Here is a 27,099-nt window from a genome sequence, read left to right as displayed (position 1 = left end):
ACAAAACTAGCATGGGCTTAGGCCGAGCGAGTGGCCCCAAGGCCCAGCAGGGGCAGGCAAGATGCAAGGCTCGTAGGGAGGGGAATGGCCCTAGGCAGCCAACTCCTGCCCACGGGTGCCGTCCCTGAGGACGTGCATGGAGTTGGTCTATTTGGTTCCCTATTATTTGTCCAGTGCTTGGGATAGTGCCTGTCACATTGCAGAAGCAGTCATTTGCTGGAAGAATGCATGCATGTGTGAACATTGTTAGTGTGATAAGTGAGCATGCATGTGTGTTGGCCTGTTTCTGTAGTCTCAGGGAGGTACGGGTACACATGGACTGTGTGTTGTTGGTGCGTGTTATGTATGTATGAACACTTGTGTGTATATATGAACACGTGTATGTGTAGCATGTGGCTACATTGTATACTATATGATACAGGTCTGTGTTGGCATGTGTTGTGGTACGCATGTCTGCATGTGTGAGATCATGTGGAGACATGCCTTATGTGGTATGCTGGGGAGTGTCATGTGTTTTGAGGTATGTAGGCATGTGTGTGGGTTCAAATACACAGGGACACATGGACACATGGACACATGCAGGTGCGAGTGCTAACACATGAACACAAACCTGCGGAGGTTGTTGAGCACCATGATGTTGGCATACATGTAGTAAAGGTAGTAGCTGTAGGGTGGGTTCTGCTCACTGGTCCAGATGTCTGGGCTGGGGCTCTTGTCTGAGAACATGTGGTCACTGTGCTTGGACTCATCATCCACGCTGTCGAACCCTGTCACCTGGGCAGGAGGAGGGGTCCTGAGCTTCAAGACAAGGCAGACCAGGCCAGACCCGGGCTCAGCTCAGCCTCCCGGGCTCAGAGCCGAGCTGCCAAAGAGGAGCCTAGGCCCCCTAGGTTCACACCTCAGCAGGGGACCCTGTGGGCTGGCTGAAGCCACATTCCTCCTAGGGATGGGGATGGGAAGTGGGTATAATGCCAAGGTCTGCCCCTGCAGGGCTTCCAAAGGTAGCCAGGAGGCCAGGCTGGAGAATGCCAAGCCCCCCTATGGTGGTGGTGACAGTGGGAGACACTCAGCCAGGCCAGGTGAAGAGTGAAGCAGCCACACCCACTGCTTGTCCCACTGCTGTGCCAAGGCCCCAGTGCTGCAGGGTGCAACAGCCACTGCCATCAGCAGCAGTGACAAGCCCTGCTTGAAGCAGTACACACACATCAGTTATTTAGTACTCAGAGCAACCCTGAGGGCGGGGTTGGCTGCAAACCCCATTTTACAATGGAGCAAACCAGGGCCAGAGCAATTAAGGAAGTTGCCCAAGAGAGACAACCAGGCTCTGAGCACACGTGGGCTCTGGGTGTGGACATTTTGTGGCCGTAGGTGGAGGATGCCCTAGGGCATGGCCAGGTGTGGCCAGGAGAAACCAGCCAGGTGCCTCACAAATGGACCAAGAGGGTCCTTGCCAGGCTGAGCCTCAGTTCCTGGGAGGCAGCTTTGCTCTCCAGTCCCCACTGGGAACTGTCCTCTGAGCTGGGCCAGAGGAGCCTCAGCCAACTCCCACCCTTCCACTACAGTTATGCCTCATCTGGGACCCAACTGTGGTCTAGAGGGCCCCACCTAAGTCACCAGAGCCTTCTGGCTAATCCCAGAGACCAAGCCCCAGCCAAGAATGTACTGATACACAGAGACGTGGGCTCTCAGCCAGCACACAGTGGAGGTTTGCTAACAAGTGGCCTTTCACTCAGCCACAGCAGTGCTTTAGGGAGGGGCCCCTGAATACCAGACAGGAGGAAGAGACTGTCCACGTCACTCCACATGTGGCCCAAGCTGGGGGGTTCCCAGCCCAGCCCAGACCCCAGCCAGGTCTGCCAGCCTCTCCCATTGCTACATAGGCAGGAGCAGCCCAGAAGAGCAGGGTACCACAAGGGTCTTGGTCAGAATCTCCCTGTCACAGAGCCCTACGTGTCAAAGGAAAGGAAAGGACAGGATCCCCGATACAGCTCTAAGCATGCCTGGGTGGGCCAGAGGTGCCAGGGAAGACCCTGAGCTGTGCTCTGTGCTTCACCTGAACTTTCCGGGGCCCAGCAGGGGGACCATTCCAGGCCCTCACCCAGGGGCTCTGTCCAACTGATACAAAGCCTCACCCTCGGGCCTCAGGCATGACATAGGTGCAAACCCTACCTTCCTCCTCCCTCCTCCCCACCCCCACACAGCCTGCTCTTCCCCCACTGTTGGCAGTGGCCCCTGAACATGAACCATCCACCTTCCTACAAGTAGCTGGGCACCTTGGAGGCACCCCAGACTCATGTCCTCCAGTCATGCCCAGGTCTTGTTGGGGCTACACCCACAATTCTCACCAACCCCACGCTGCCCAGAGTCCCTGCCTGCCAATGCCCACAGCCATGGGCTGCTAGCTGCTACACACCCCGCTTTTCCTACTGGGGAGACAATGCAGAATGGGGGTTCTGGGCACATGCTCTGGAGTCAGGCTGCCTGGACAAGAATTCCAGTTCTGCGCTTTTTAGCTGTGAGATCTTCTTTAATTTCCATATCACAGTGTCTAACACACAAGAGGCACATAATAGTTTGATTATTAACAACAAAATGGAGACAGTAGGGCCACATGAGGTGTACGTGAGGCCATGTGGTGCGTGGCTAGGCCAGGCCCAGGCAGCCGGGCTCAGTACACACGAGCTGCTGCCACTGGTTCAGGCTCCCCTTGGGTGTCCACGGCTAGAGCAAGCCCCTGGCTCTCCTCTTGCCCCCCACCCCGGCTGACTTCTGTTCCAGGCCATTCACCCCACAGCAGCCAGAATAATGTTGGTCTAAAACATACATTCAACAATGTCCCTGTTTATCCCAACACTTTCTGGGCAGCCCCTACACACACACACACACACACACACACACACACACACACACAGTTACCCCTCCCCCCCCACCATGCCCAGCCCTTGGGCTCCTCCCTCCCCCCACGCCCTGTGAAAAATCACCCCGTCACCTCCACAGGGAAATGAACTTGTTTCTTACCACCCGACACCCTCTTCATCATCCCAGGCATCCTGAGGAAGGGCCAGCTGCCACCCCTTCACTCCCCTCCTGGTTAAGTCTCTCCTGCATAGCTTCTCTCTTCCCTACAACTAACCAGATATGGAAGAGTAATATATTTTGTGGGGCTTCTTAACCAAACATGGTGTGAGGACCTCTATTTCTAGGCAAAAGCAGGAGAGTTCAAATGTCTGCCTTTCTCAAAAAGCCCCGAGGCTGCTTGGTACCTCTGGGGGCTGGATCCAGTTTTTCCAGCCTCAGCGGCCAGAAACCAAGTCTCCAGTCTTTGCCCACGCGGCCCTTCCCAGCTAGGGGCACAGCCCTAGGAGGAGAGCCAAGAGGAGAGCCACTACCACCGCTCCCCAGGGCTGCCACTGAGGAGTGACTTCTGCTCCCCGGGGGAGGCTCCCTTATGTAGAAATTCAGCTTCTTGGGGCTCGCATCCCCATGCCTGGGGCACATGGGGGTCTGAGAAGCCATGGTGAAGGGCAAGGAGAAAACCTGACCCAACCTGCGTGGAATCCACCCGCTCCCTCCGCCACTATGAGCCTTGCCTGGGACGCCCCCTGCCCCCACTTACATATTTAAGGAAGAGGTGAAGCTCCCGGTGATCCTGGGGGTTGATCGTAGCCTGGAAAAGGGGCAGGAAGATGTTCTCCAGCATCTTCCCGAAGCTTGGCAGCAGCTTCTTGGACCTAAATATGTCACTGGGGGGTAGCAAAGACTTGTTTATTAGGTGGGCCTAACAGCCCCCTTGTCCTGGCGGAGGTCAGCCCCAGTCTCTTAGGCAGCCCGAGTCCCCGTCAGACACCCAGAGGAGGGTCAGACGTGGCCTGAACACAGGTCCCTCCTTCCCCCCAACTCCCAGCAGCGTCAGAATCCCAGGCTCTGGTTCGCGAACTCCACACCCGCCCCCCTGTCAGAGCACTTTCTCAAGCAGAGGCCGTTCTGGGGGTGAGGTGGTGGGATTCAGGCTGACCAAGGGGCAGAGAGATGAGTCCTCAAATACCCAGTGATGCAAACTCTCTGCCACTCGGCTCAGTTTCCCTAAACCACACACCCCAGCCCATCCCAGGGCCATGAGCCCCACACTGGCCAGCCACCCGGAGAGGACAGCGGAAGTGTGAGTGACACCAGGGAGAGGGCCAGCAACATAGGCCGCTGCCAGGTCACCCCACACCCTGGCTGTACCAGAAGGGCAATCCATCCCCAACCCTCAATGAGGAGAGGGCTGGGTGGCAGTTCCCCAAGGACTCTGCACGCATATATTTTTCAAAGAACAAGAGTTTAAGTGTCACGAGGACATCTTTGCCAATCACTCCTTCCTGTGGAAAACCCCCTGGAGGGGACCAGCCTGAGCTGGCACCAGAATAGGTCCCACCCCTCAGTAGTGCAGACTCAGCAGCCCGTGTGGGACAGGGTGTCATCTTTGGAGGGCACAGGGCAGACAGCGGGGCCACCTCACTTACTAGATCCGAGGCACCTGAATGATCCAGCGCATGTTGGGCGAGTAGACCTTGTGCTGGATGAACCAGCGGGCCAGGCTGGTCCACTCCTCAGGACTGCGGCCATAGATGGACAGCCGCGGCTCCGAGTACTGATACTTGCTCTCCTCCAGCTCCCGGGCCACCTCCTGGCACCAAGAAGAGTTTGGGTCAGCCCGAGAGCATCCCAGCCACGTGGGAGACCCCCACCCCCAGCCCTCATCACCAGCCAGGTCCTGCAGCTCCCTCGGCTCCCAGGCTGGAAGGTCAGATCCGAATCCCCAGTGCTGCCCGCTGCCTGTGAGCGCTCACTCTGCTGTAGCAGAGGCTCCCTGGGCAGGAAGGCCTCAGGTCAGCACCATCATGCTGCCGGCAGCCGAAGCATCTCCACACAGAGCCAGGCTACACCCAGCCAAGCTCAGCCTGCAGAGAGACGCAGCAGCCAGCCCGGGTGCTGTGAGCTTGGCGAGGGAAGATGCCCTCCCCCTCTTCTTCCCTGCAGTTGGCACATGCAGCACCGCCTGCCTGCACTCTGGCCCTGGGTGCCTGGGCACCTTGGCCCCTGCCTGAGCCGATGCTGGACAGAGGGAGGGGAAGGGGACAGAAGGCCATGCAGGACCCCTACTCTCCCCAGGCAGATGCTGTCGGGTATCTGGGAGGCCTTGGAGAGGCTGAGGGCTCAATCACCTTGACCATGCGAGCAAAGTACTCTCCTCCCAGGTAGTTCTCGGTTTTCAAATACAGGTCACGCAGCTCACTGGCCCCCACAGGGTTGTATTTGGAGTTGAACTTGTCAAATCGATGGAATGTCTGCCGACCCTGGGGGAAGGAGAACACCTCCAGGTCACCACGTTGTTCTGCAGCTACCACACACATTCCCCCCTCCAGACCTTTCCAAGGTGGCCTTCTGTGGGGCCACTGTGCAACCTGTCTTCTATGTCTTGCATGAAATCTTGGCCACTCCCGAGGGCCAGGACCATGGATCCTCACTCGGTCAGCACAGGGCCCTTTTATGAGGCCCTCTGTGAAGGAGCAGCAAGGGCCTCGTGCCTCCAGGTGCCACAGCCAGGGACAGGGCTGACTTAGGGAGCAGAGGACGCCGGACTATTGAACAATCAGAGATAATAAAGTGTTCCCTATCACTGCTCAGACTTTGTAAAGCACCTTCTCCATATTATACCATGGGTGTTTTGTTTTTTTTAACAAAGTTTTTTATTGTGGCAAAACATGTATAACACAAAATTTATCATTTTAACCATTTTTAATTGTACAGTCCAGTGGCATTAAGTACATTCACATTGCTGTGCAACCATCAGCTCTGTCTATCTCCAGAAATTTTCCCTTGTCCCAAACAAACTGTGTACCCATTAAACACTAACTCCCCATTCCTTCGTCACCCCAGCTCCTGGTAACCTCTATTCTCCTTCCTGTTTCTATGAATTTGTCTACTCCAGATACCTCGTGTAAGTGGAACGATACTTGTCCTTATGTGTCTGGCGGAATAGTACTCCGTGGCAAGGATACACCGCATTTTGTTTACCCACTCATGTCCCGATGAGCACGGCTCGCTTCCCCTTCTGGCTGTTGTGAATAAAGCTGCTGAGCACATGGGTGTGCAGGTATCTGTTCTAGTCCCTGCTTGCAGTTCTCGTGGGTACACACCTGGGAGTGGAACTGCTGGAGCATACGCCAGTTCTACACTTAACCTTTCTAGGAACCACCCTACTGTTTTCCACAGCGGGTGCACCATCATTTAGTATTTTAGTAACTTTGTAAAGTTAGGAAGGCACATGTTTTACAGGCAAGGAAATAAAAGCTTAAGTGAGCTGCCTAAGGGCACACCACTCCTAAGTGGTAGGAGTGGGGTTAGTACTGAGGCCCGGCTGACCCCACATCGCACCTGTCCCACGGCCGCCCCAAAGGCCACATGACCTCTCACAGCCTCCACGGTTGGGAGAGAAAGCGCTGCCTCCACAGGCAGCCTCCCTCCAAGCACAGTCCTGTGACTTTCAGGGGGCTGAGTCTGCGGTCAGGGATGCTTTCTGATTGCAGCTCTGGGGCAGACGCTCACTCACCGCGTGGACGTCCAGCGAGTCCACGGTGAGGTCGTAGGGGTCCATGTGCAGGCTGTCGAACACCTGCCGCAGGGAGATCTTCCGGCCCCGCTTCTCAGCCACAATCCTGTCGGGCTCTGTCTGGTACGTGTGCTTGATAAAGCGCAGCAAATGCTTCTGGTTCATGCAGGCAGCAGCGTGGATGTGCGTGTCCACCTGGAACACAGCACCCACCAGCCCGTGAGCTGGGCCACCTCCCCTGGTAACAAGAGTCAGGACATCCAACCCTCAGTGTGGAGCACAGAGCCTCAGCACCTTGCGGGCCGCAGCCTCAACAATGCCAGGATCCCTCTCGATCCTCCACTGGACTGTGGAACTGGTGTCCCTCCCTTCTGCCTTGCTGCCCAATCCACCTCCTTACAGCACCCAGAGATCTTTTTAAAATGTAGATTGGATCGGGCTACTCCCCTGTTAACAAAGCATCAGTGGCCCCCATGAGCCTCAAGGCAAAGCCTGAGGACCTTAGCCTGGGGTTCAAAGCTTACTTCAAGCCTTACCTCTCACCTTGCCACTGCCCCGTTCTGTGCTCCAGCCACGACCAGCCACTTACAGGTACTCAAGGCACCCACCATGTCACTTCACCCATGTCACTTCATTGTGTCTCAGCCCGGAATGCCTGCCTTCCTCCCCACCAATCTCATCCACCTGGAAATTCCCACAGCCTCCTCCATCTGGAAGCCAGCCCTGATCCCCCAAGCACAACTGATCACCCCTTCCCTTGCCCAGCCTGGAAACCTAGTACACACATCCATTGCTGTGCATGTCTCCTGAGCCACTCTAACATTTTCCTGTCTATACCTTCACTAGACTGGGAGCTCCTCAGGGACAGGGACAACGTTTGATGCATCTCAAGTGTCTGGCACCTATTAGTTGAACCAATGAATGGATGAACAAACAAATAGGTGTGATGATTCTAATGTCTTCAATGATAACCCTGAGGAGCCACAAAATCCCACTCTTCCCCTGACTGCTCAGACCCCCAGAGCAAACCTCCACATGGGGGTGAGTGAGGAGGACAGGCACCTGGGGCCAGCCCCCACCACACCATTTCCTTGGCTAGTTACACTTCACCCAAACCCCAGGGCATCTAAATCCCAAGCAGCAGCAGCTCTACTGACCCTAAGCCAACACGTGGACTAGGCTGTGGGGCCCAAGGCCAAAGATCACAGAGCAAATCCTGAAGAACAGAAATGCACAGGGAGCTTGGACTTCTCCCCACATTGCATGGACAGGCAGCTTCCTTGCAAAAGGCACCAGGAAGGAGCCCAGCAGGGTCTCACAATACCTCATGGGATTTCTCATGTCCTCTATATCATGCTAAGCCCTCTGACCCCAAACTGTCCCCTTGCATTTCTGGCATCTCCTTTCCAACCTCCTCAGTCATCTCATCCTCACTCCCAGACCTCTCAGTGTTGGAATTTCTTCAGGCCTGGTCCTGGGCCCTCTTGTCCTCTCACTGCACACTCTCTCCAATGGTGATCTGATTCATTTCTGTGCATTTAATTAACTTCTTTATACCAACTCCCAAGTCTATATCACCAGCCAAAAGCTCCAGAATTGTAACAACTGCCTATTTGACATCTCTACTTGGGTAGCTCAAAGGCAGTTCAAATTCAATATACCCAAAAATGGACTCTCCGTCTCTGGCCTCAGCCCAAACCTGGTAGTCTCCCAGGTTTCCGAATCCCAGGAAATGGTGTGCCCCACACCCAGCTGTCAATGCTGGAAAACTGGAGTCATCCTTGGCCTTCCCGTCTGCCTTCCCTCAACACCAGCCAGTCCCATCAGTTCTGCCTTCCAAGTAGATCTTAAATCCATAAGACACTCCACCTTTACCATCCCCACGGGAGTCCCAGTCTGCGTGCTCTCACACCTGGATTCACAGCGACCCCCTAACTGGTCTTGCCCCTGTTCCTCTTGCTCTGGTTCAACTCATCCCCCACACCCAGAAGCTAGAAAGGACTTTTTTTTTTTTTTTGAGACAGAGTGTCGCTTTGTTGCCTGGGCTAGAGTGAGTGCCGTGGCGTCAGCCTAGCTCACAGCAACCTCAAACTCCTGGGCTTAAGCAATCCTACTGCCTCAGCCTCCCGAGTAGCTGGGACTACAGGCATGCGCCACCATGCCCGGCTAATTTTTTCTATATATATTTTAGTTGGGCAGATAATTTCTTTGTATTTTTAGTAGAGACGGGGTCTCGCTCTTGCTCAGGCTGGTCTCGAACTCCTGACCTTGAGCGATCCACCGGCCTCGGCCTCCCAGAGTGCTAGGATTACAGGCGTGAGCCACCGCGCCCGGCCGAAAGGACTTCTTAAATACGATTTTATTTGTTACGAGATATCCTTCATTAATCGTAGAATGAGGGCCCTGCTAATATTACCTGGCCCCTACCTATTTCCCCACCCCTCATCCCTACTCTCCCTTTTTCACTGTGCCTCTCTCACAGGACAGCCCTAAAGAATGAAGCCCCAGTCAAGCTGACGGATGGCCTGAAGCCACAGTGGGCATCACGACTCCACTTCCATGAGCCCAGAGGCCTAAAGGAGGTCCCCAGGGAGGGAGACAGCAGCCTCACAGGCCAGGGTGCTGCCAGCCTGGCTATACTGCTAACTATACTACTACAGCCTAACTATACTGCTGCAGTTACTGCTGCAGCTGCCTAGGCACTCTGCCGGGGCTGGGGTGAGGTGGTGGCTGATCTCAGGGCGGAGAATGCTGTCCACAGCTGGCTGGGCATCTCCAGGTCATGCCAAACCAGACATTTGATATATGGGACCTCTGTGAGCATCATACCAGCCAGCCCATGTTGTTGGCCACATCACTCACTTGTCAGGGTCCCTCCTGCCATTAATCCTGCCACTCCTGCCAGCAAGACAGACCATGGACACCACAGAATTAAAACATTCAAAGCACCAAAAACTAAAACATCACCAAAGCACGGTGTAAAGGCTCAGGCCCCTCTGGGACGAGGCTGGGCTCGTGTGGGACGCGCAAGAGGTCAGCCTGGCTTAGCTCAGCTGGACACAGCTTGGCACAACTACCTCAGCATGACTCAGCACATTCTGGGCCTCCTGGCTGCATTCTCCAGGCTTACCAATGACACACCACAGGGGGTTCAACCTGTCCTCACCCCCATGAGTCACAAGATAAAGGAGGAAAACAACTGGACAATCCAGGAAGCACCCAATCCAAATTTCAGAATCTCAAAAGTGATTATTTTAGGAACAAGCAAAAGAGGCTGTCGGTAGAGGGAAGTGTTTTCAACTCACCAGAGGATCCCTGCTTTTCACCTAAGATCCAGTTCTAAACAAATAGAGTTTCCGAATAGGGCTGGCCAATACCTGGATCTGAGCCAATGCTGACCATTTCTGTACCCACAGCAGACATCAGTAATCGATTACAGCACTCTTTTCACTAAGCTTCAGGAGTAGCCTCAGGTAGTCACTCCCAGTTGGTCAGGTTTAGCACAGAAGTTGAAAACTATGTTATCCTTGATATGACACTTAAACTAAAGTAGATTATACCTACACTTCTACCCAACTCTGAAGCAGCAAACACACTTATTAGCCTTCTCATCATAGCTCTGAATAGAAAAGAAGTGTCTCAGTTCTACAGTCCCGCTGGTTGGGCCTCATGGTATCATAGTTCGTCACCTTCTACGACGCTGCAGGTGCTTTCGCAGAAACCACCCACCCAGACCCATGGCCACGCCACAGCTTCTGCCCTCAGAGCACAGCCCTGGCCTGCCCGGGACATGACAGCCTCTTCAGACACACAGAGGCCCCCATTCCAGCCCGTTCTGGATTTCAGAAAGCCAGCTCCCCTCCCCACAGAAGAGGCTGGGGGCGGGTAATATAAAGCAGCCAGCACCCAGGGGCAGGCCTCCCTGTCACCCAGGAGGAGCAAGCACAGGCCTGACTCACAGCAGACCTGGACCCATGTTTATGGACTGACTGGTGCCAGAGAACAGGCCACTGTTTCACAGCACAAGTGCCAAGGCCATTTCTTTCCAGAGAGCACATTAACCTCCAGACTGACAGGGAACCCTGGGGACTGGCTCTGAGATGCAATCACAGCCCCGTGCCAGGACTCTGTCCCACACTGTGGCCAGAGAGCAGCTGGTAGGCCCAGCAACACCCAGAAGCAAACAGTGCCAGAGCCAGCCCTGTCAGCAAGGACCTGTGCCCCAGGCAGCAGGAAGCAGGCAGGCCAGGGCATTCACGCACGCAGAGGGCAGGGCTGTACTGAGGAGGGCGAGGAGTTCCCTTGGACACCTGCCTGGGCACCTCCGGGGCACATGGGATGCTTCAGGCAAGGCTGAGTTCACATAGTGACTGAGGCACCCACCTGTCTGAACACCTAAGGCTCACAGAAAAGGAACAAATGGTACTTTAAGGTGAAAATGCCAGGCTGCCCAGGTAAGTGGTATCTACCATACGACCTTTCACCTCTGCCTGGAAGTCCCCATGACACTTCCATAAGCTTCTCATGGCCCATGAGCTGAAGCCAAACTCACTTAAAGCTCCCGATCCCATCCAAGTAGGAGTCCATATATGGCCTCCAGGCATATAACAGAGGTGACCGCAGGGCTTCCCTGGAGGGGGCCTTCCCCCTGCATGGCTGAGTGCTCCCAGCTGCGAGGTCAGGGAGGCTCAAGCTGGGCTTTTGAGAGGAGCCACATCCTCCCTTGGAGCAGCCCTCAAGAGGCCCAGCTGGGATGGAAGCCCCTGTGGAGATGACAATCCCACTGTGACTCAGCTCAGGTCTGGCCACCCCTCCTCCAAGCAAAGCCTGATCCCCACCCTTCCCCCCATGAGCTTCTCTCCCAGCTCTCTGCCATAGCCGGGCCCACCTCCCTGCCTTCTCCAGAAACCAATGGCCCCACGTGATCCAGGAGCGTCCCACAGCCCACCGCTGCCCTCTCGCACCACCTGAGCTCCAGCCACGCTGCACTCCTCGCAGTCACAGCAACGCACTGTTCAGACGCTCTCCCTTCTCTCATGCCACTCTCTCCCTCCTGGCACCTGCTCAAGACACATTATCTTGTGCCCTTTCCCTGGAATGCCACCATTTCCACTCCCCTCCCCCACCCTCTGCCTGGCTAACTCCTGCTCTCTAAGTCAGCTCAGATCTGGCCTGTCCCCAAAAGCCACCGCATCGCAACACTTATCACTAACGTAATAAATAGGCTAGGGGCTTCTCGTCGACAGGAATTGTCTCTTGCTCACCAAACATCCCACACTTAGCACTGACCTGGTGCCTCACTGTGTATCACTTCAATGGCAGAAAGGGACACGCTGGAGGCCACGACATTTAACCTTCACCCCTGCCCCTGCTGTAGCCCCTGCAGGCTGAGGCTGCCAGGGGCAAGCCAAGGCTGCCTCAGTGGGTAAAGATGGGCAAAGATCTGAGCATATTGAAGGCTTTTCTTTAAATCCACAAACCTGAAGGATATAAAACCACAAACTCCCAAGTCCAGAGAGGTCTTAATAGTCTTTTCTCTCCATGATGAATCTAATATGTCCCCTACCCTAATAGTAGCCTGTGCTCAACTTTTATGACCAATTAACAGGATATACCCTATTTTCCAAAGAGGGCACATTCCAACAGATACACAGTGTGGACAAAGGTTTCTACCTCCAGTGACACAAGCATGATCTGAGGCACAACCTGACTCAGCAAAGGCAGCTCTCCAGTCCTCCTACACGTATGCGTCACACCTCTCTGGCCAAGGAAGGCTGCCTTAGCCGGGAGCCCTGATGTTCTCATGGAGAACTAGCCCTAAACTGGCTCAGAGCGTCCCAGGGGCTGGGAGGGGCCGGGAGGGGGCAGCTCTGAACACCGGCTGCCCACATACCTTTCTCACGTTGTAGAAGTCCCGGTGGGGGTTACTCTTTAACTCTTTGAACTCGGACATTTCATTTAACATCTCATGAAGGCTGAACTTGGATTCCAGAAAGTTCAGTCGCCGGTGACAATAGGTCTTCCTGCAGTTGGGGGAGGGGGACAAACCACAATGGAGCAGAAGTCACATCAAGCTCTCCAGTTTGGAGCCTGGCAGCCTCTGTGGCGACCAGCCCTCCGGTGGAAGGGGCAGGGCTCCGGCAGGAGGGAGCAGGGAGGGGCAAGGGGGGGTCCCGCTTTCTACAGACCCCCTGGACTGTCCACATCCACGGACTCTATAAAGTGAGGGGAGAATCAGGACCTCCAACCGGTTCTTTGACTTCTAGCTTTAAGTGTTCAGGCAATTAACCGAGAGCCTCCCTTTCCCACGAGCAAATACCAGATGGTACCACTCAAGGTTGAAGTGAGGGCTAAATTGGTTTATGCCTGTGAAACGGCCTGGCTCTGAGCACAGTGGATCTCAACAAAAGTCTCCCTCCCTCAGCCCCTCCTTTCTTTCCTTCCATCCATCCTCGGCCGCCTTTATGCCTTGAAGAAGGAATCCATGCCCAGAAGATTAATACCGTCATTCAAACTATAAGGCACGACCTGCCCACCTTGGGATGCACAGGTACCGCCCCCCTGACCAAATGGCCATGCCCCAAATCCCAAGACCCAGGGACCTCCCAAATCTGGGGCTTCGTGACAAGAGGCAGATGTTGTACATCATGAGCAGATTGGGAATACAGGGGTGTTGTTACCGGACAGGAACCTCTGTAAGGACCGATACCCCAGATAGGGAGGGTTCTCAGCAAGCCAACACTGTTGGGGTAGGGGTATCCGCTGCCAGCCCACACCCAGCCCAAGGAGCCTGGCCACATGCTGCGTCCACAGCCACACGGAACCTTCCACCACGGTTCATGCTACCCTCAAACCAACAGCAGCTCCCTTTGCATCCAATCACTTAGACTTCCGTAAGAGCAGCTGCCGGCCATGCAACAGGGAGATCGTCTGTCTGCCAAGACAAGCCCCAGAGCGGAGCATAGGAGAGCCCCAGCGTCCAAAGGGAGCTTGAAGGTCATCTCACCCAGTCTCTCTCCCCAGGCAGGACAGCCACTGCTCACACACCTGGCTGAGGAGGGTCTCCTGGGAACTGTCCCCTCCCCTCCCAAGTCTTGGTTCTGGCCTGAGATCAGTGAGGACCAAGAGGCATGCTGCCCACCCACCTCGGGCCACTCTCCTCTCTTGGGGACTGGCATCACACCATTCCTACCGGAACCACAGGGAAGGTCCTCAGGCGCCACCCGCACCCAGACTGCCACTCCCAGCACAGCCGCTCCAGGGCTCTCAGGGTCCCGGCATGTTGACCTCCATCACTGATTAGCCCGAGTGCCCACCAAGAAGTCAGGGGGCAAATTTGGAAAGATAATTGCCTGCTGGTGCGGGAGCCAGGCCCATGAGCACTGTGGGGGTCATGACATGAAGTTCCCCAGGCTCCCTGCAAGCTCCCCCGAGAAAAACAGAAAACCTGAGGCCTGAAGCAACAGTCTTCATCACTCCTCACCAAGTACGGTCATGCCCTGGGCTAGTAACTCTCTGCAGGGCTGTTGTCCTGCCTGGGGAGAGCAGGGACAGCCGTTTTAAGGTGCACAGGTGGCCACCAGCAAACAGAAGGCTCCACACCTGTGTATGCACAGGTACGCCAACTCTGAGAATGTGCCAGCTTGTGAAGGGAGATGGTTGCAGAAACCCACAAAGCACTGAGGAAAGGGGAAACCACTCTCTTTCTGGGAGGGTGTAAGTGCAGGGAAGCCCAGAGCAGAGGAGTGACCTGGTTGGTCTTGCCCATGCAGAATAGCGCCCATGCCGAGAGGCAGCCCCGGGGGGCGCTGGCTTACGTGGGGCCATCGGTGATGAGAGCCAGGATGTGGCTCATGTCTACCGTGTAGGTCTCCAGGTCAGGGTAGGGCAGACTGTGGGGCTCCTGGCGCTCCAGCATCTTCTCGTTATCGTACACAAAGAGGATGCCCCCCTGCATGCGGACCAGGTAGCCCAGGTTGGGGGGTGCATCATCCAGGCAGTAAGGGTCTTCGTGGGGCAGCGGGGGTGGGTGGAAGTCTGCAAAACAGGATTGAGGGATGACAAAGCACCCCTGACCTTATGAGCGTGCATGGGATCAAAAGACACCGAGGCCTGTCTGGCCATCCTGCTTAAAACCCAACCACCCTCAACTGCCCTGATGTCTTCCCTGCTTTATTTTGTCTCCTTAGCACTCACCAACGTGTAAAATACTTTCACCTCTTTATCTTGGATATAGTATGTCTTCTCTATTGAAATAGAAGCTCCACACGACAGAGACTGGTTCACTGCTGTATCCCCACTACCTAGGACAGTCCCTGGCATGTGGCTGGCACTTCAACAAATCTTTTAAGTTTAACTGAAATGGGCTTCAGTTTCCTTGGCACTTCAGAGACCCCAGGAATGTTCTAAAGGGCAGCTGTGTCTTCTCCCAGTAATAGAACAGACAGCACCTGGGACTCCCCAGTGGGAATAATTATCTGTCCTCACACATCTCAGCTGCCGCGAGGGGCTAGATGAAGACGCCACCCCCTCCAAAGCAGCAGATAGGGAACTTGTCTCCTACAGAGCAGGGAATGCCAGTGACAAAGTTGCCAACAGGAGGCAGAAAATGCCTCTTTGCTGTTTCCCAGCTGTGAGACTTTGAGCAAACCCCTTTATCTCTCTGATCCTGTCTCCTCATCTGAGGATAACACCCGCTCCCTTAACAGGCTGTTGTGAGGGCGGCAATGGTGTGTATAGGACAATTCTTTGCAAACGGTAATGCACTACACATGATGAATTACAGGGCCTTATTCTCATAAGGGGTTTTCCTGACTCCTGATAAACTGTGTCTCTGGCCAAGGAACAGGCTGTTGCAAACTAGCAGCAGAGCTGAGGCTTCCACTCTCTGCAGATCAGCCTGCACCACACAGAACCAGCTGCCAACCTAGGCAGGAGCAGACCCTGGCATCCTCATCAAAGCAAGCCACCAAGGTGGGGTGACCTGCCTGGGCGTCTTCCATCACTGCTTGGAAGGGACAACCCGTCCCTAGAGCAAACATGAGGGGCCACAGAGGAGTCGAAGCAGAGCAGCGCTGGAGACCAGTGCCCCCCCCCCACCCCCCGGCATGACCACAGGGTTTGCACAGTCTGCGAGATGCAGTGGCTACGAGGCCCTGCTGACGCTACAGCCTGCATGCTCGGAGGCTGCTTCCCCTCACTGCACTCCTGCCCTGAACCCTGGGGGCCTCTATCCAAACGAAGTACACGTTTGCCAGTCACTCCTGTCTGTCTTTGCCAAAACTGGGGTGGTGGGATTCACTTCCCTCAAACAGGGAAATGGGCCCAATAGGCTGAGATTTACCCAGGGCCCCAGGTAGTAAGAGATGCTCAAAGTGCAGGACTCGAGCTTCAAAGACGCCAGAGACAGAACAACTTGGCACCACCAGCTACCCCAGGGGCAGCAGGGTCCTGCCACTGGTGCAGACTACCAAGCTCTCATCTGCTCCCCACCACCAACCTTCAGAAGCGAGGTTTCCTGTCCTCATTTATATTACTTAACCTACAGCCTCTACTGCTCCTAGGTCCTTCACAGGCCAAACACACCAGGAAACCAACCAGCCCTCTCTGATCTCCCTTCCCTTCCATCTATACCAGAACTGCACTAAGTACTGCACATGCATTCTCCTGCTTAATCCTCACAACAGCCCTAGAACATAGACATTATTAGTATTTCCATTTTACAGATTGAGAAACTGAGGTTTGGAGAAATATCTTGCCCAACATCCCCAGAAATTGGCAGAGCTTGGACACAAATGCAGGTGTGTTTGGCACCAGAGCCCATTTCCCCTGCCCTCTGTACCTATTCCCACCCTACCACCAACTTGGCTCCCATTGTCTGATTATTCTTTGAAATATCCCACATGAGACTGCCTATCTCCCTGGCAGACACCCATGACCAAGGACTGTCTGTCTTCTCTCTCTCTCTCTTAACTTCTACAGCTTAGCTCTCTGCCCAGGGCTAGGCACACAGTACACATTAAATCAGTCCTCGAGGGAACCAGCAAACATCGGTGTAGAAGCCGATAAAAGGTCTCTGCCCCTAAAACACCATAAGGGGACATACAATGAGCCAACAAAAAGCCCTGACCAACTCTTGGTCCAGGCCCACACTTGGGACCCCACCTCCAGCCAGAGCTTCATACCTGGGAGGCCCTCCTCCGGAGGTGCCGTGTCGGCCTGCCGATGTCCCAGGTACTGGGCCGTGGTCCTCGGGAAGCGGTGGTAGGCGAGCCGCGCATACTTCTCCCTGATCATTAGGGCCTTGGCCAGGCTCTTGGCGGCCTGCTCGTAGTCCTCCAGGGTGATCTGCAGAAGGCAGGCAGGCAGAGAGGGTCACACAGCGGGCCTGGGACCACCATCCTCAGAAAGCTCTGCTTGCAAGCTGGCCCTTGGCTCGCAGCTGGGAAGCTGGATTTCGGGAGGGTTTTCACCGCTCCCTGGCTAATAAGAGTCACCAAGTCTAAACTGTTGGCATAAACAATACGGTTTACGTTGGACACTTGCTTTCCTTTTAGGAGTGGGGATGTGCTCTGCAGACGTGTGACCAGCCCCAACAAAAACCCTGGGCATTGAATCTCTAATGAGCTTCCCTGGTAGAAAACACTTCACAGGTGTGTCGTCACAATTGGATACTGGAGGTGTTAAGTATGTTCTGGTGACTCCAGAGGGAGAGGACCCTTGGAAGTTTGCACCTGGTAGCCTCCACGTACCCTTTTGCCCTGTGCCGACTTGCTCTGTATCCTTTCGCTGCAATAAATCCCAGCTGTAAGTACAGCTCTATGCTGAGCCTGTGAGTCCTCCCAGAGAGTCACCAACCCGGGGGTGGTCTTGGGGATCCTCGACAGAGGAGACAGAAGGAAAGTTAGGGTTTCTGGGAAGGAGGTGGGCACCTGGCCCGGAGACTGGCTTCACATGCTGCTGATTAAACCACAGCCTGCTGTTGTACCTGGTGCACGAGGAGACAAAGCCTGGATCCTATCCCTGAGAGGATGAGAACCATCATTTTCTGTAGAGAAAATTCACCTGTCCTTCAGATGTAACAAAGCAAAACAACTTCTGTGTGCTCAGCCTGCACTTTGCCAATCCCAGGCTTCTGATTAAATCTGGCGGTCACCCAACTCCTCTGGTGGGCAAGCCCTATTGTCATGTGCTATATGCCAGACCTTTCCAGAGATTTCATTTTGCTCCTCACTGCAACCCATTTTACAAATTGGAAAACGGAGGCCCAGACAGGATAAGTCACTGGCCAGGAAGTTACAAAGTCAAACTTCACGCTGTAATCTGATTGATTCCCAAAGCCCAAGGATGTTCTGCTTTCCCAGAGCCGTCCTGTATTCAAAGATGAATGAGATAAATTCCACCTTCCAAACGGGCTCATTAATCTTAGTCTGTTTGGGAAGGGTGAGCGTGGGCAGACAGCAGCCAGCCAGCCAGTGGGGACGCAGCAGAGGGAGCTGCAACATGCAACATGCTGGCGGGGCACAAAGTGGGCAGGCCTGGGGCCAAGTGTCCTCCTTTGCCTAATTGAAACAATCATTTTTCGTTTTGGAAGATTTTAACACAGAGACAAGCACTGAAGATAATATAACCTACCTTTCAGAGCTAACTATATTAATATTTTATAATTGTTTCAGATTTCTCACAAGTTTAAGTAAATAAATCATCACAGATACAGCTTTTAATAAAATCCTACCCTCCTCCCTTCCCCAGCCTCCTCCATCCTCAGAGAGAGGAAGTTGGTAGATATCTTTCTCGTGCACGTTTTTATACTTTTACTAAATACTACTCTTTGCTTTTTGTTAAGGTGGCAAGGTTCTCCTTTCCTGCCTCCAAATGTCCACATGAGGGTGTGCTCATTCCATTTTATGCCTTCCAGTGGATGGCTTCTGAGAACAGCAGGACTAGGGGAGCAGACACAAACACTTTAGACAAAAATGTGTCCTTGCCAACGACAAAGCCAAACACTTTCTCTGTAGAACCAATGGACTCGTCATGACAAAGGGCTCAGGCCATGGCTAAGGATATCAGATAAGGTGCTCGGGATCCCAGTGGACCAATGGCCACCAGCCAAGCCTGTAGGCATTGCAGGCCCCATGGCTGGCAGCAGAGCCACTGGGTGCCAAGGAGATCTTCAAGGTAGCCTGCTTCTCATGAACACTTAGCTCTCCAGAGACCAATTGCCCACTTCAGGGGCTCCGTGCCCTACTATGTGCCAGGAGACTGGTAGAAAGAAGCTAGTTAATGGTCTAAACTGGTGTCCTCTCATTCAGCTGGTGCTCAACCCACCTCGGCTCTTCCTTTCCACCGCCCTACCCACATGCTGAGGCTGGGTGGACACCAGACTCTTGGTCAGGGTGCTGATCTTCAGATGAGGGCTGCACTGTTTCCAAGCCAACCTGAATTCCCACCCGTAGGAACCTAATTAAAGTAAATGATGGTACATCCACACAGTGGACTACCATGCACTTGTAAAAGAAGAATGAGGAAGTTCTTTTTATATTGCTACGGCATTACCTCCAAGATGTACTGTTAAGTTCAAAAGCAAAGTGCAGTATAATGTGCGTAGTAAACTACCATTTGTGTAAAATGTGTGCATAATTAATTGTAGGGACATAGACCATCTATGTGAGAATACACAAGAAATCAAAGGCAGTGTTTGCCTCTGAGGAGGGGAATGGGTAGCTTGAGGATTGATACCATTTTTGTACCTTTTAAATTTTGTACCATATACAAGTATTCTTTTTTGTTGTTGTTGAGACAGAGTCTTGCTCTGTTGCCTGGGCTAGAATGCCGTGGTGTCAGCCTAGCTCACAGCAACCTCAAACTCCTGGGCTTAAGTGATCCTACTTCCTCAGCCTCCCAAGTAGCTGGGACTACAGGCATGTGCCACCATGCCCGGCTAATTTTTTCTATAGAATTTTAAGTTGTCCAGCTAATTTCTTTCTATTTTTAGTAGAGACAGGGTCTCACTCTTGCTCAGGCTGGTCTTGAACTCCTGACCTTGAGCAATCCTCCCACCTTGGCCTCCCAGAGTGCTAGGATTACAGGCATGAGCCACCACACCCATCCTGCAAGCATTCTTTATCGCAAAAAAATATTTTTTAAAATTGGTGGCAATTTTATAGGGAGTGCAATAAACTGCTTTGCTTTCTCAGATTCATTGTACATCCTACAGCTGCTGCTAAAAAGAAGAGACTGACAAAGCCAACTGGAACATGAGTAGTGGGTTGGGCCAGGAAGACAGAGCCAAACTTAACCCTGCCACTACCTTAGCGATGTTTCTCTCCAAGAAGTAAGCATTCATGAAAAGGACTCATCCGATCCGGTGAAATTGGCACATTCTCAGTGGCTGACTTGACTGACTAGGTGTAGAGCAAGCTTGTTCACTTTCCACACAAGACCCGGGCTTCCTGGGTGCAGGGTCTAGCCTGTATTCAAGGGCACTGAAACTAAGTGGTAAGACGAGCTGGAGCAGCCATGACTAACGTCATGCAACCAGCCAGTACCAAGACTTTGAATCTATTAAACATGTGGGAACCCAATGGGGCCCAAGCCGGCAGCTTTCTCAACAGGGTATGGGGACAGAGGGCAGGCAGCATTGTGGACCTAGACGACATATAGAACTTACAGGCCACAGCCACCAAGTGCCAGCCTGCAGCCAGGGCCCTCCTCACAGGGTCAGGGCAGCCCCCAGACACACCCACACCCCGCAACCTCTGATAGGACCCTCCTTCTCTTTGAATGCTTGTACCTCCTCTCCACCACCGGCCAGACACCCATAGACTGGGTCACGCTTCAGGGGTGGGCATGACCCCAACAGCCCACAGGGCCCCTGGCCTCTGCACACAAAGCACACACAACACTCCCACAGACACCTTACCCCAGCACAGTAATCTCCGCTGATGGTGACCCGCTGGAACTCGGGCATGGCATAGGGTGCTGGCGTGGGCTGGGATGTGGCTCCCACGAGCACAGGGGTTGTGGGAGACAAGGCCGGACTGGCCGTCGGGGGGCCCTTCCAATCTTGCTGTGTTGGCATTTGCAGAGACAGGGACTGGGACCGAATCATCTTGAAACTTTTCTTTCTAAGAGCCAAGGACAAAGAAAAGTGGGAGACATCAGCAGCTGATTGGGGCGAGTGATAAAGTCTGTGTTACGTACATGGCTATGATTAATCCCTGGTACTGGCCCTACCATGGAGAGGTTTCTAATTATCTGTACTTTCCTCTTACATACATCTCTCCGCATGAGATGCAGCACAGCCCTCCCGACACCCCAACCTGCGGTTACTACTGCTGTGGGCTGTGTTTGCACACAGAGCACTGGAGTAGGCAAATGCAACGGGAGATTGACACACAGAGGGCAGACCACACTGCAAGGGCTCTAACACCCAGGGCATGAGAGGTGAGGCCGACAGCAAATCAACCAGGCTTTCCCCGAAGTGTGGACAGCATGCTGTCTTCAGATAACCCAAACTCTAAGTCTCCAATTTGAACAGTCTCAGGAAGGACTATGAACAGAGAGATAATCATGCTGCATTTCACACTTAGAAATTTGTAGCAGAAGAGACAGGAATGCTCAACTAGGCCAGTCTCCTCATTTTATAAAAAGAGTCAGAGGCCCAGAGACAGGAAAGGGCTTGCACAGAGTCACGCAGCAAGGTGGCCACTATACTCAGCCACCACCTCTGCTGTTCCCTCCGCACGCCTGGCATTGCCACCCTGGCTGCTGCTGCTGCTGGACCAGGCACAGACCTGTGCCTCTGTGATGGGAAAGCAATTGATCAGCATCAATTTCAGGTCCCTCTGGACCTATCACCTGGGCATCAAAAGATGATTTCACTGACTCTGGGCCCCAAGGGTGGTTTAAAATGCCACAAGCTCATGCTTATTTGCAAGGCTGATTTGTGATGACTCCACCTTCCTCATTAATGTGACAGTAATGCTTCCGATGACACCACCCCAAGTCCTGGAAGCCCCAGAAAGAGAATGACCCAGCAGGAAGGTGAGGCCATCAGCACTCCCCTTCCTCGTGTTCCTTTCTGCCTCCGGTGGAACCCGGTCTCCCTGCATTGCCACCCCATAGCGTCCAATGCAAAACTAGCTGACTACTTGCCCTGCCTTGTGCCACAGGGGCCTAGCGGTTTCCGGGGTGTTAATTCCACCAGAACCAGGGCCTACAGCCACCAGCAAAGGACTCAGTGACAAGTGTGACCCACCAGAGCCCATCAAACCCCTCCTCTTCTCCAGGCACCAGTGACACCTACAGAGGTGCAGAAATCGGTTGATCCCCAAGTGGGCTCCATGGCTCACCCGGAAGCAGCTGCCTTCCTCTTGGCTGTTGGCCAGGTCTCATCTCTGTCAGTTTTTCAAGAACCACAGTTCTTCTCCCCTATTTGTACAGCCACCACCTGCCACGGTCCTCTGGTTCTTACCAGCTTGGCCTGTGTTATCACCTCTTTGGGACGAGGCTGCTTACACCTGGAAGACGGAGGTGGCATTTTCAGGAGTTTACCTTTGCCCTGCCCCTGGCCCTGCATAAGAGATGCACTGGGCTCTTTGGGAAACTCCACCTGAGCTCTGGGAGCTCCGACCCCCAGCTTTCCTGGGCCTGCCGTCCATCCCGTGGAGCTGAGCCAAGCATCCCGCCCCAAGGAAGATGCCAACTCGTGCTAGCCAATCACTCTTCAGAGGTGGATTCACCTTGAGCAATGAGGTCCTTCCTTTGGCATCTTTTAGATGTTCACACCTAGAGGAAGAGCCATTACTTTGAGCTCCCTCTCATGTTCTGACAGGCTCATCTGGGTGCCGTGAGACTCTGGCTTCTGTGTCACTCGAATGCCTGCCAGATCACTATTTTTATGCCTATGCAACCTCACCCTCATATGCCTCAGCCAGTGCTGCCTGAGGTCTGCTCCTGCCAAGGAGAAGCAACAGCTGGCATCTAAGGTAAGCAACAGGTAAGAAAGGTTAAAAAAAAAATCTGAAAGGCTGCCTAAGCCAAGAGCCCACCAGGCTTGTCTTAAGAATGTCCATACGCTTCTGCCCCAGTAAAGAAGCCAGTACCCACCGGCTGGTGCCCACAGAATTCTCCTTCTTGAAGACATCCATTGTGGCTACAGCCTTGGTCTTCAGGTGAGCTCCAGACCATGACCTGTGAGCATCCAGGGGCTGAGAGCTCAGACTTTGCAGGCACAAGGGATAGGTTTAACAACAGATGGGCCAACTTCCCAGGGCCCACTCACTGTGGGCTTGGAATCCCAGAGCTAACCATGGAGCTTGTGTCTCAGAAAGCTGGAAAAGCTGAATGGAGCCCAAGGGAGGACCCTGTGTTTGTTTTCTACTGCTGCATAACAAATTGCCACAAACTCGGTGGCTTAAATCAACACCCATTTATTATTTCACAGTTCCATATGTGAGAAGCCTGGGTGGGTTTGGCTAGGCTCTATGCCTAGGGTATCAAAAGGCCAAAATCAAGATGTTAGCCACACTGTGCTCTTGCCGGAGGTTCTGTGAAAGAATCTACTTCCAAGCCCATTTCCATTGTTGGCAGAATTTGGTTCCACATGGCTGTAAGACTGAGGTCCCCGATTGCTTGCTGGCTTTGGCCAGGGTCACTCTCAGCTCCGACTGACCACACTCTGATCCTGGCACAAAGCCCCCTCCATCTTCAAAGCCAGGAATGGTCATTGTTGTGGTGCTGCAAATCTCTCTGATTTCCCTGCCTACTACCAGTCTGAGAAAGCTCTCTGTTTATAAGGGCTCGTGGGATTAGATCAGGCCTACTGATAGCCTCCCTATGTTAAGGTTGACTGTCCCGTATTCCACAGCATCATCACAGGAGGGAGAGCTCATCATATTCACAGGGTCTGGAGATTAGGGAGCGACACCTTTGGGGGCATTCTAGAAATTCTGCCTACCATAGGCCCATATCTAGTATCGATTCTGTACCAAGGCTCAGCCCACAAAGGTGGGGAGTAGCAGTTGAGTGACGGTGTGAAAGGGAGCGTGTGAGTGTGAATGTGTGATGGTGTGTGTGTTTGGAGTGTGTGTATGTGTGATAGTGTGTAGTGTGCATGTGTGTGAGTGTGAATGTGAGAGCGCACGTGTGTATGTGCCCCCACACGCATCGTCTCCCTTTCACGGCTGTCTGAAGCCCCACATGCGTCACAACAATAAAAGAAGTTACCATTATCTTTCCCTGAATTCTAGGACTATGGGGTCTCCTGGCTTGACGAGACTTTAAAGACTACACACCCCAGCCCTCTCACGAAGGCAGCCTTTGCTTGAATACCTCCAATAACAGAGAGCTCACTACATTCTTGAATAAGACATCAGCATTCAGTCATTTATTCCATAAACATTTACCAAGCATCAGCTCTGGGCTGGGTCAGAACTAGGCACACAAACACAAGGCTGAACAAAACATGATCTGGTGCCGCTGTTGGAAAGTACTTCCTCATAAAGGGCCAAGACCTGTCTGTCTGCAGTCCCACCTGCTGCACCTCGCGCTAGCCCCTGGGGCACCGGCATCAGCCGGCTCTGCCACAGCTGGCACCTTCCCCTGCCACACGTGCACCTGGCAAAAGCACACTCCAGCCCAGGAGCTGGCAGAGCCTGGGGCTGTGAGGACACCAGCTCCGGGCCAAGCCTGAGGGCCTGAAGGGCCAGGGAGCAACTTTGTCATCCCTGACTGAAATGGATGGTTTTCCAGGGCGTCGAGACAAGGAGGTGATCTGGTCACCTGGGCTGCTATCACCGCTTCTCACCTCCCAGCCCCTGTGTGGTGGCCTACCTGCTCTGTGCCCTTGGCTGATCCCGCCAGTCACCATGTCCCCACCCTACCTGCTCCACTCCCCAACCCCCTCAGCTCAGGGAATCAGATGCCCCAGAGCCTCCCCGTTATAAGGTTCATATGTTAAACCCAGGCTAGGAGCCCTTGGGCCCTCCTTGCTCTTCTGGAGCACAGCCAGCATCCTCCCAGGGGCCTTCTGAAGCCCATTGCCCGGTGCCCTGTCTAGGGGACTGCCAGGCAGGAGGGGCGCCAGAGCAGACCTTTCACTGGGCTCTCAAGCGTGTCCCATGAGTCAGAGGGCCACACATGGACCCCACTGCATTCAATAAACTACTGGGTGCCAGGGCCTGAGGGTAAAAGGGTAGACAAATGTAACTCCTGCCTCCAGGGGCTGACGGTGATGGCAGAGATGGACCCAGACAGTTCAACAGATCGTTATCATACAATGTGGTTAGTGTAATGAGATGCCCCAGATATTCTGGGATCCCAGGGCAGACACTTAATCCAGACTGAGGGTGGGAGCAAGAGGGGACATTTCAGAATGGGGAGGCTTGTTTGAACCCCTCCCCCGACACGTAGATCATTCTGGCAGCCCCTCCCCCTCCAGATGAGAATTATTACTCCAAAGATTGGGGCAGGAGTCCCAAGCCAGGGTCTTGTTAACAATATGAATTTGAATGCCGTTAGGCATTCTCCACTTCACAGACTCATCTGCCTCTATGGCTTACACTGTCATGGCACCAATACATGTGGAATGGGGACCCCCGGTCTATGGGGACTAGGTGAAGAGCTGGCACCTACTCTGTGGTTGAGACTAGAGGTCCCAGCCTATCTGGAGAGGAGGGCTCAGAAACAGTGACTCTGACACATGCTGCATGTCAGGCACTGTAAGAGGGGCCGAAGAGAGTGCGGGCCCCACAGACACCACTCACTCTGCAGGCACAGCCAGGTGACCAGCGGCCTGGCCTCGTGCAGCTTTGACACCCCCACCCCCGCACCTTGCAGCTGTGAATACTCAGCCCCGCCATCAGCTCCCTCTGGAAACCTGCCCCTCCTGTTCCTATTCCACCCTCCCTCCCCTCCTCTCCCCTGCCCTCCTGACTCAGTCTCCACTTGTCTCCTGCCACTCACCTGCACTTCTCCCTTTCCCCATCCTCCCCAGCCGCCCTTCCTCCCTAAAGACCCCAGAGGTCAAAATGAAACCAGATGAATTGACTAGTTCAAAGGAAACTGTCAATGGCTCTGAATTTTAAAAAAGTTACCCACCCCAGATTTAACAAGTTTCATAAAGTTATTTGGCAACACTTTAGCTGTGCTATGCTCAATTCATAACAAATATCTATTTACCTATTCTACTCAAAATGTCATCAGAGAAGTGGCTGTTCTGGATAGCCAAAATTTTCAAATTATAAAGTCTGTCCCCTTTATATCTTAATTTTTAAAAAAACAATTTGGGTGTGGCTTTTTAAATGAAATGTAACGCCTGCATTTTTAATCAAAGCATGCTGAACACAATGTAAAGTTCTCTCGATGACTCAGGGTCATTACTGTATTATCCAGTCACAATCTTACAGGTGTTTTGTCCCTGGACTACTGTGCTTCAAATTCTTATGTCTGCTCTTCATAATTATTCTGTTTCCTCCCTCACTGTTGACTGTCAAATAATAACAATAACAAAACAGGAACATTAATGATGCTCCAAGCACTGTGCTAAGGATTTTTTGTTTATTAGTTCATGTAATTCGCATAAGGTAGATCCTTTTATTATCCTCATTTTGTAGACTAGGAAACCGGCTCAGGCAGTTGAGAGCCTTGACCAAGGCTCTCTGAGCCCATCAGTGGTAAGTGACGGGCTGTCACTTGAACCCAGCCAGTTTGACTCCAAATCCCACACTTACCATCACCACACATCCCCTCTGCGACCCTGCCTGGAGCTGTCCCTCTCCTCACTTCTAACTTGCTTCTTTAAGTCTGCCGCAGGATAAGAAACAAGCTAGCCAGCTTATCAGAACTCTGTGTAAAGCAAGAATACATAGGAGATGGGGTGGGAGGTGCCACAGCTGGAGAGGGAGCTGGGGAGGGGTTGTCCTCCATGAAAACGTCAACATTTTCACCACTTAAAGGGTACAGGGATTTTTGGAGGCGGGGTGATGAAAATGTTTAAAATTGATTGTGGTGATAGTTGTACAGCTCTGTGAATGTACTAAAAACCACCGAATCGTACACTTTAAAATGGGTAAATTGTATGGTACATGAATTATATTTCAATAAAGCTATAGAATAAGAAAAAGAAGAAGAGGAAGAGGAGGAAGAAACAGGAGAGCCAGAGGAGCCCTGCTGTGCACATTGGCTGCTTAGAAATTTTTCACGGTGTTATTAATGTTGGCTAAGTTCCTATATGTACATTTGCAGGGAGGTGAACTCCTGCTAGGTATGTAGATGAGATTCAAACTGAACAAAAGATAGCTGTAGGCACCACCAGGGTTTTCCTGTTCTTATCTTTGCCTCCTAACTTTGCTTCCATAGAGTCCACCCCTCCCTCTGGCCTTTACCCACCCTGAGTCCCAGGGGAGCCCTGGCCAATGTCATCTTCCTAAGGAGGCAGGGGGCCTGCAACAAGCTGCCCTGCTGTTCTCCTGATCTGGGCCTGGCCTGCAAAATGAGTGCCT

The 27,099-nt window shown here is 53.2% G+C and overlaps 1 protein-coding gene across 5 annotated transcripts in view; it reads right to left on the bottom strand.

Annotated features, from left to right (window-relative positions):
• AMPD3 (adenosine monophosphate deaminase 3) overlaps nucleotides 1–27,099 on the bottom strand; it is a 46,400-nt gene that overhangs the window by 6,522 nt on the left and 12,779 nt on the right. For 4 of the 5 annotated variants that reach the window (XM_069469563.1, XM_069469564.1, XM_069469562.1 and 1 more), the window contains exons 3-11: nucleotides 20,517–20,721; nucleotides 16,780–16,942; nucleotides 14,413–14,632; nucleotides 12,489–12,618; nucleotides 6,596–6,790; nucleotides 5,208–5,339; nucleotides 4,506–4,669; nucleotides 3,617–3,743; nucleotides 611–774 (exon numbers count right to left, since the gene is read on the bottom strand). In XM_069469563.1, the coding sequence (XP_069325664.1) occupies nucleotides 611–774; nucleotides 3,617–3,743; nucleotides 4,506–4,669; nucleotides 5,208–5,339; nucleotides 6,596–6,790; nucleotides 12,489–12,618; nucleotides 14,413–14,632; nucleotides 16,780–16,942; nucleotides 20,517–20,721 (1,500 nt within the window). The remainder of the gene's footprint in view (nucleotides 1–610; nucleotides 775–3,616; nucleotides 3,744–4,505; nucleotides 4,670–5,207; nucleotides 5,340–6,595; nucleotides 6,791–12,488; nucleotides 12,619–14,412; nucleotides 14,633–16,779; nucleotides 16,943–20,516; nucleotides 20,722–27,099) is intronic. The other variant, XM_069469566.1, reaches the window with a different exon arrangement.

The sequence above is a fragment of the Eulemur rufifrons genome, chromosome 6 (genome assembly GCF_041146395.1).
Source record: "Eulemur rufifrons isolate Redbay chromosome 6, OSU_ERuf_1, whole genome shotgun sequence".
NCBI classification, from domain to species: domain Eukaryota; kingdom Metazoa; phylum Chordata; class Mammalia; order Primates; family Lemuridae; genus Eulemur; species Eulemur rufifrons.
This window is presented reverse-complemented; position numbering and strand designations above follow the sequence as displayed.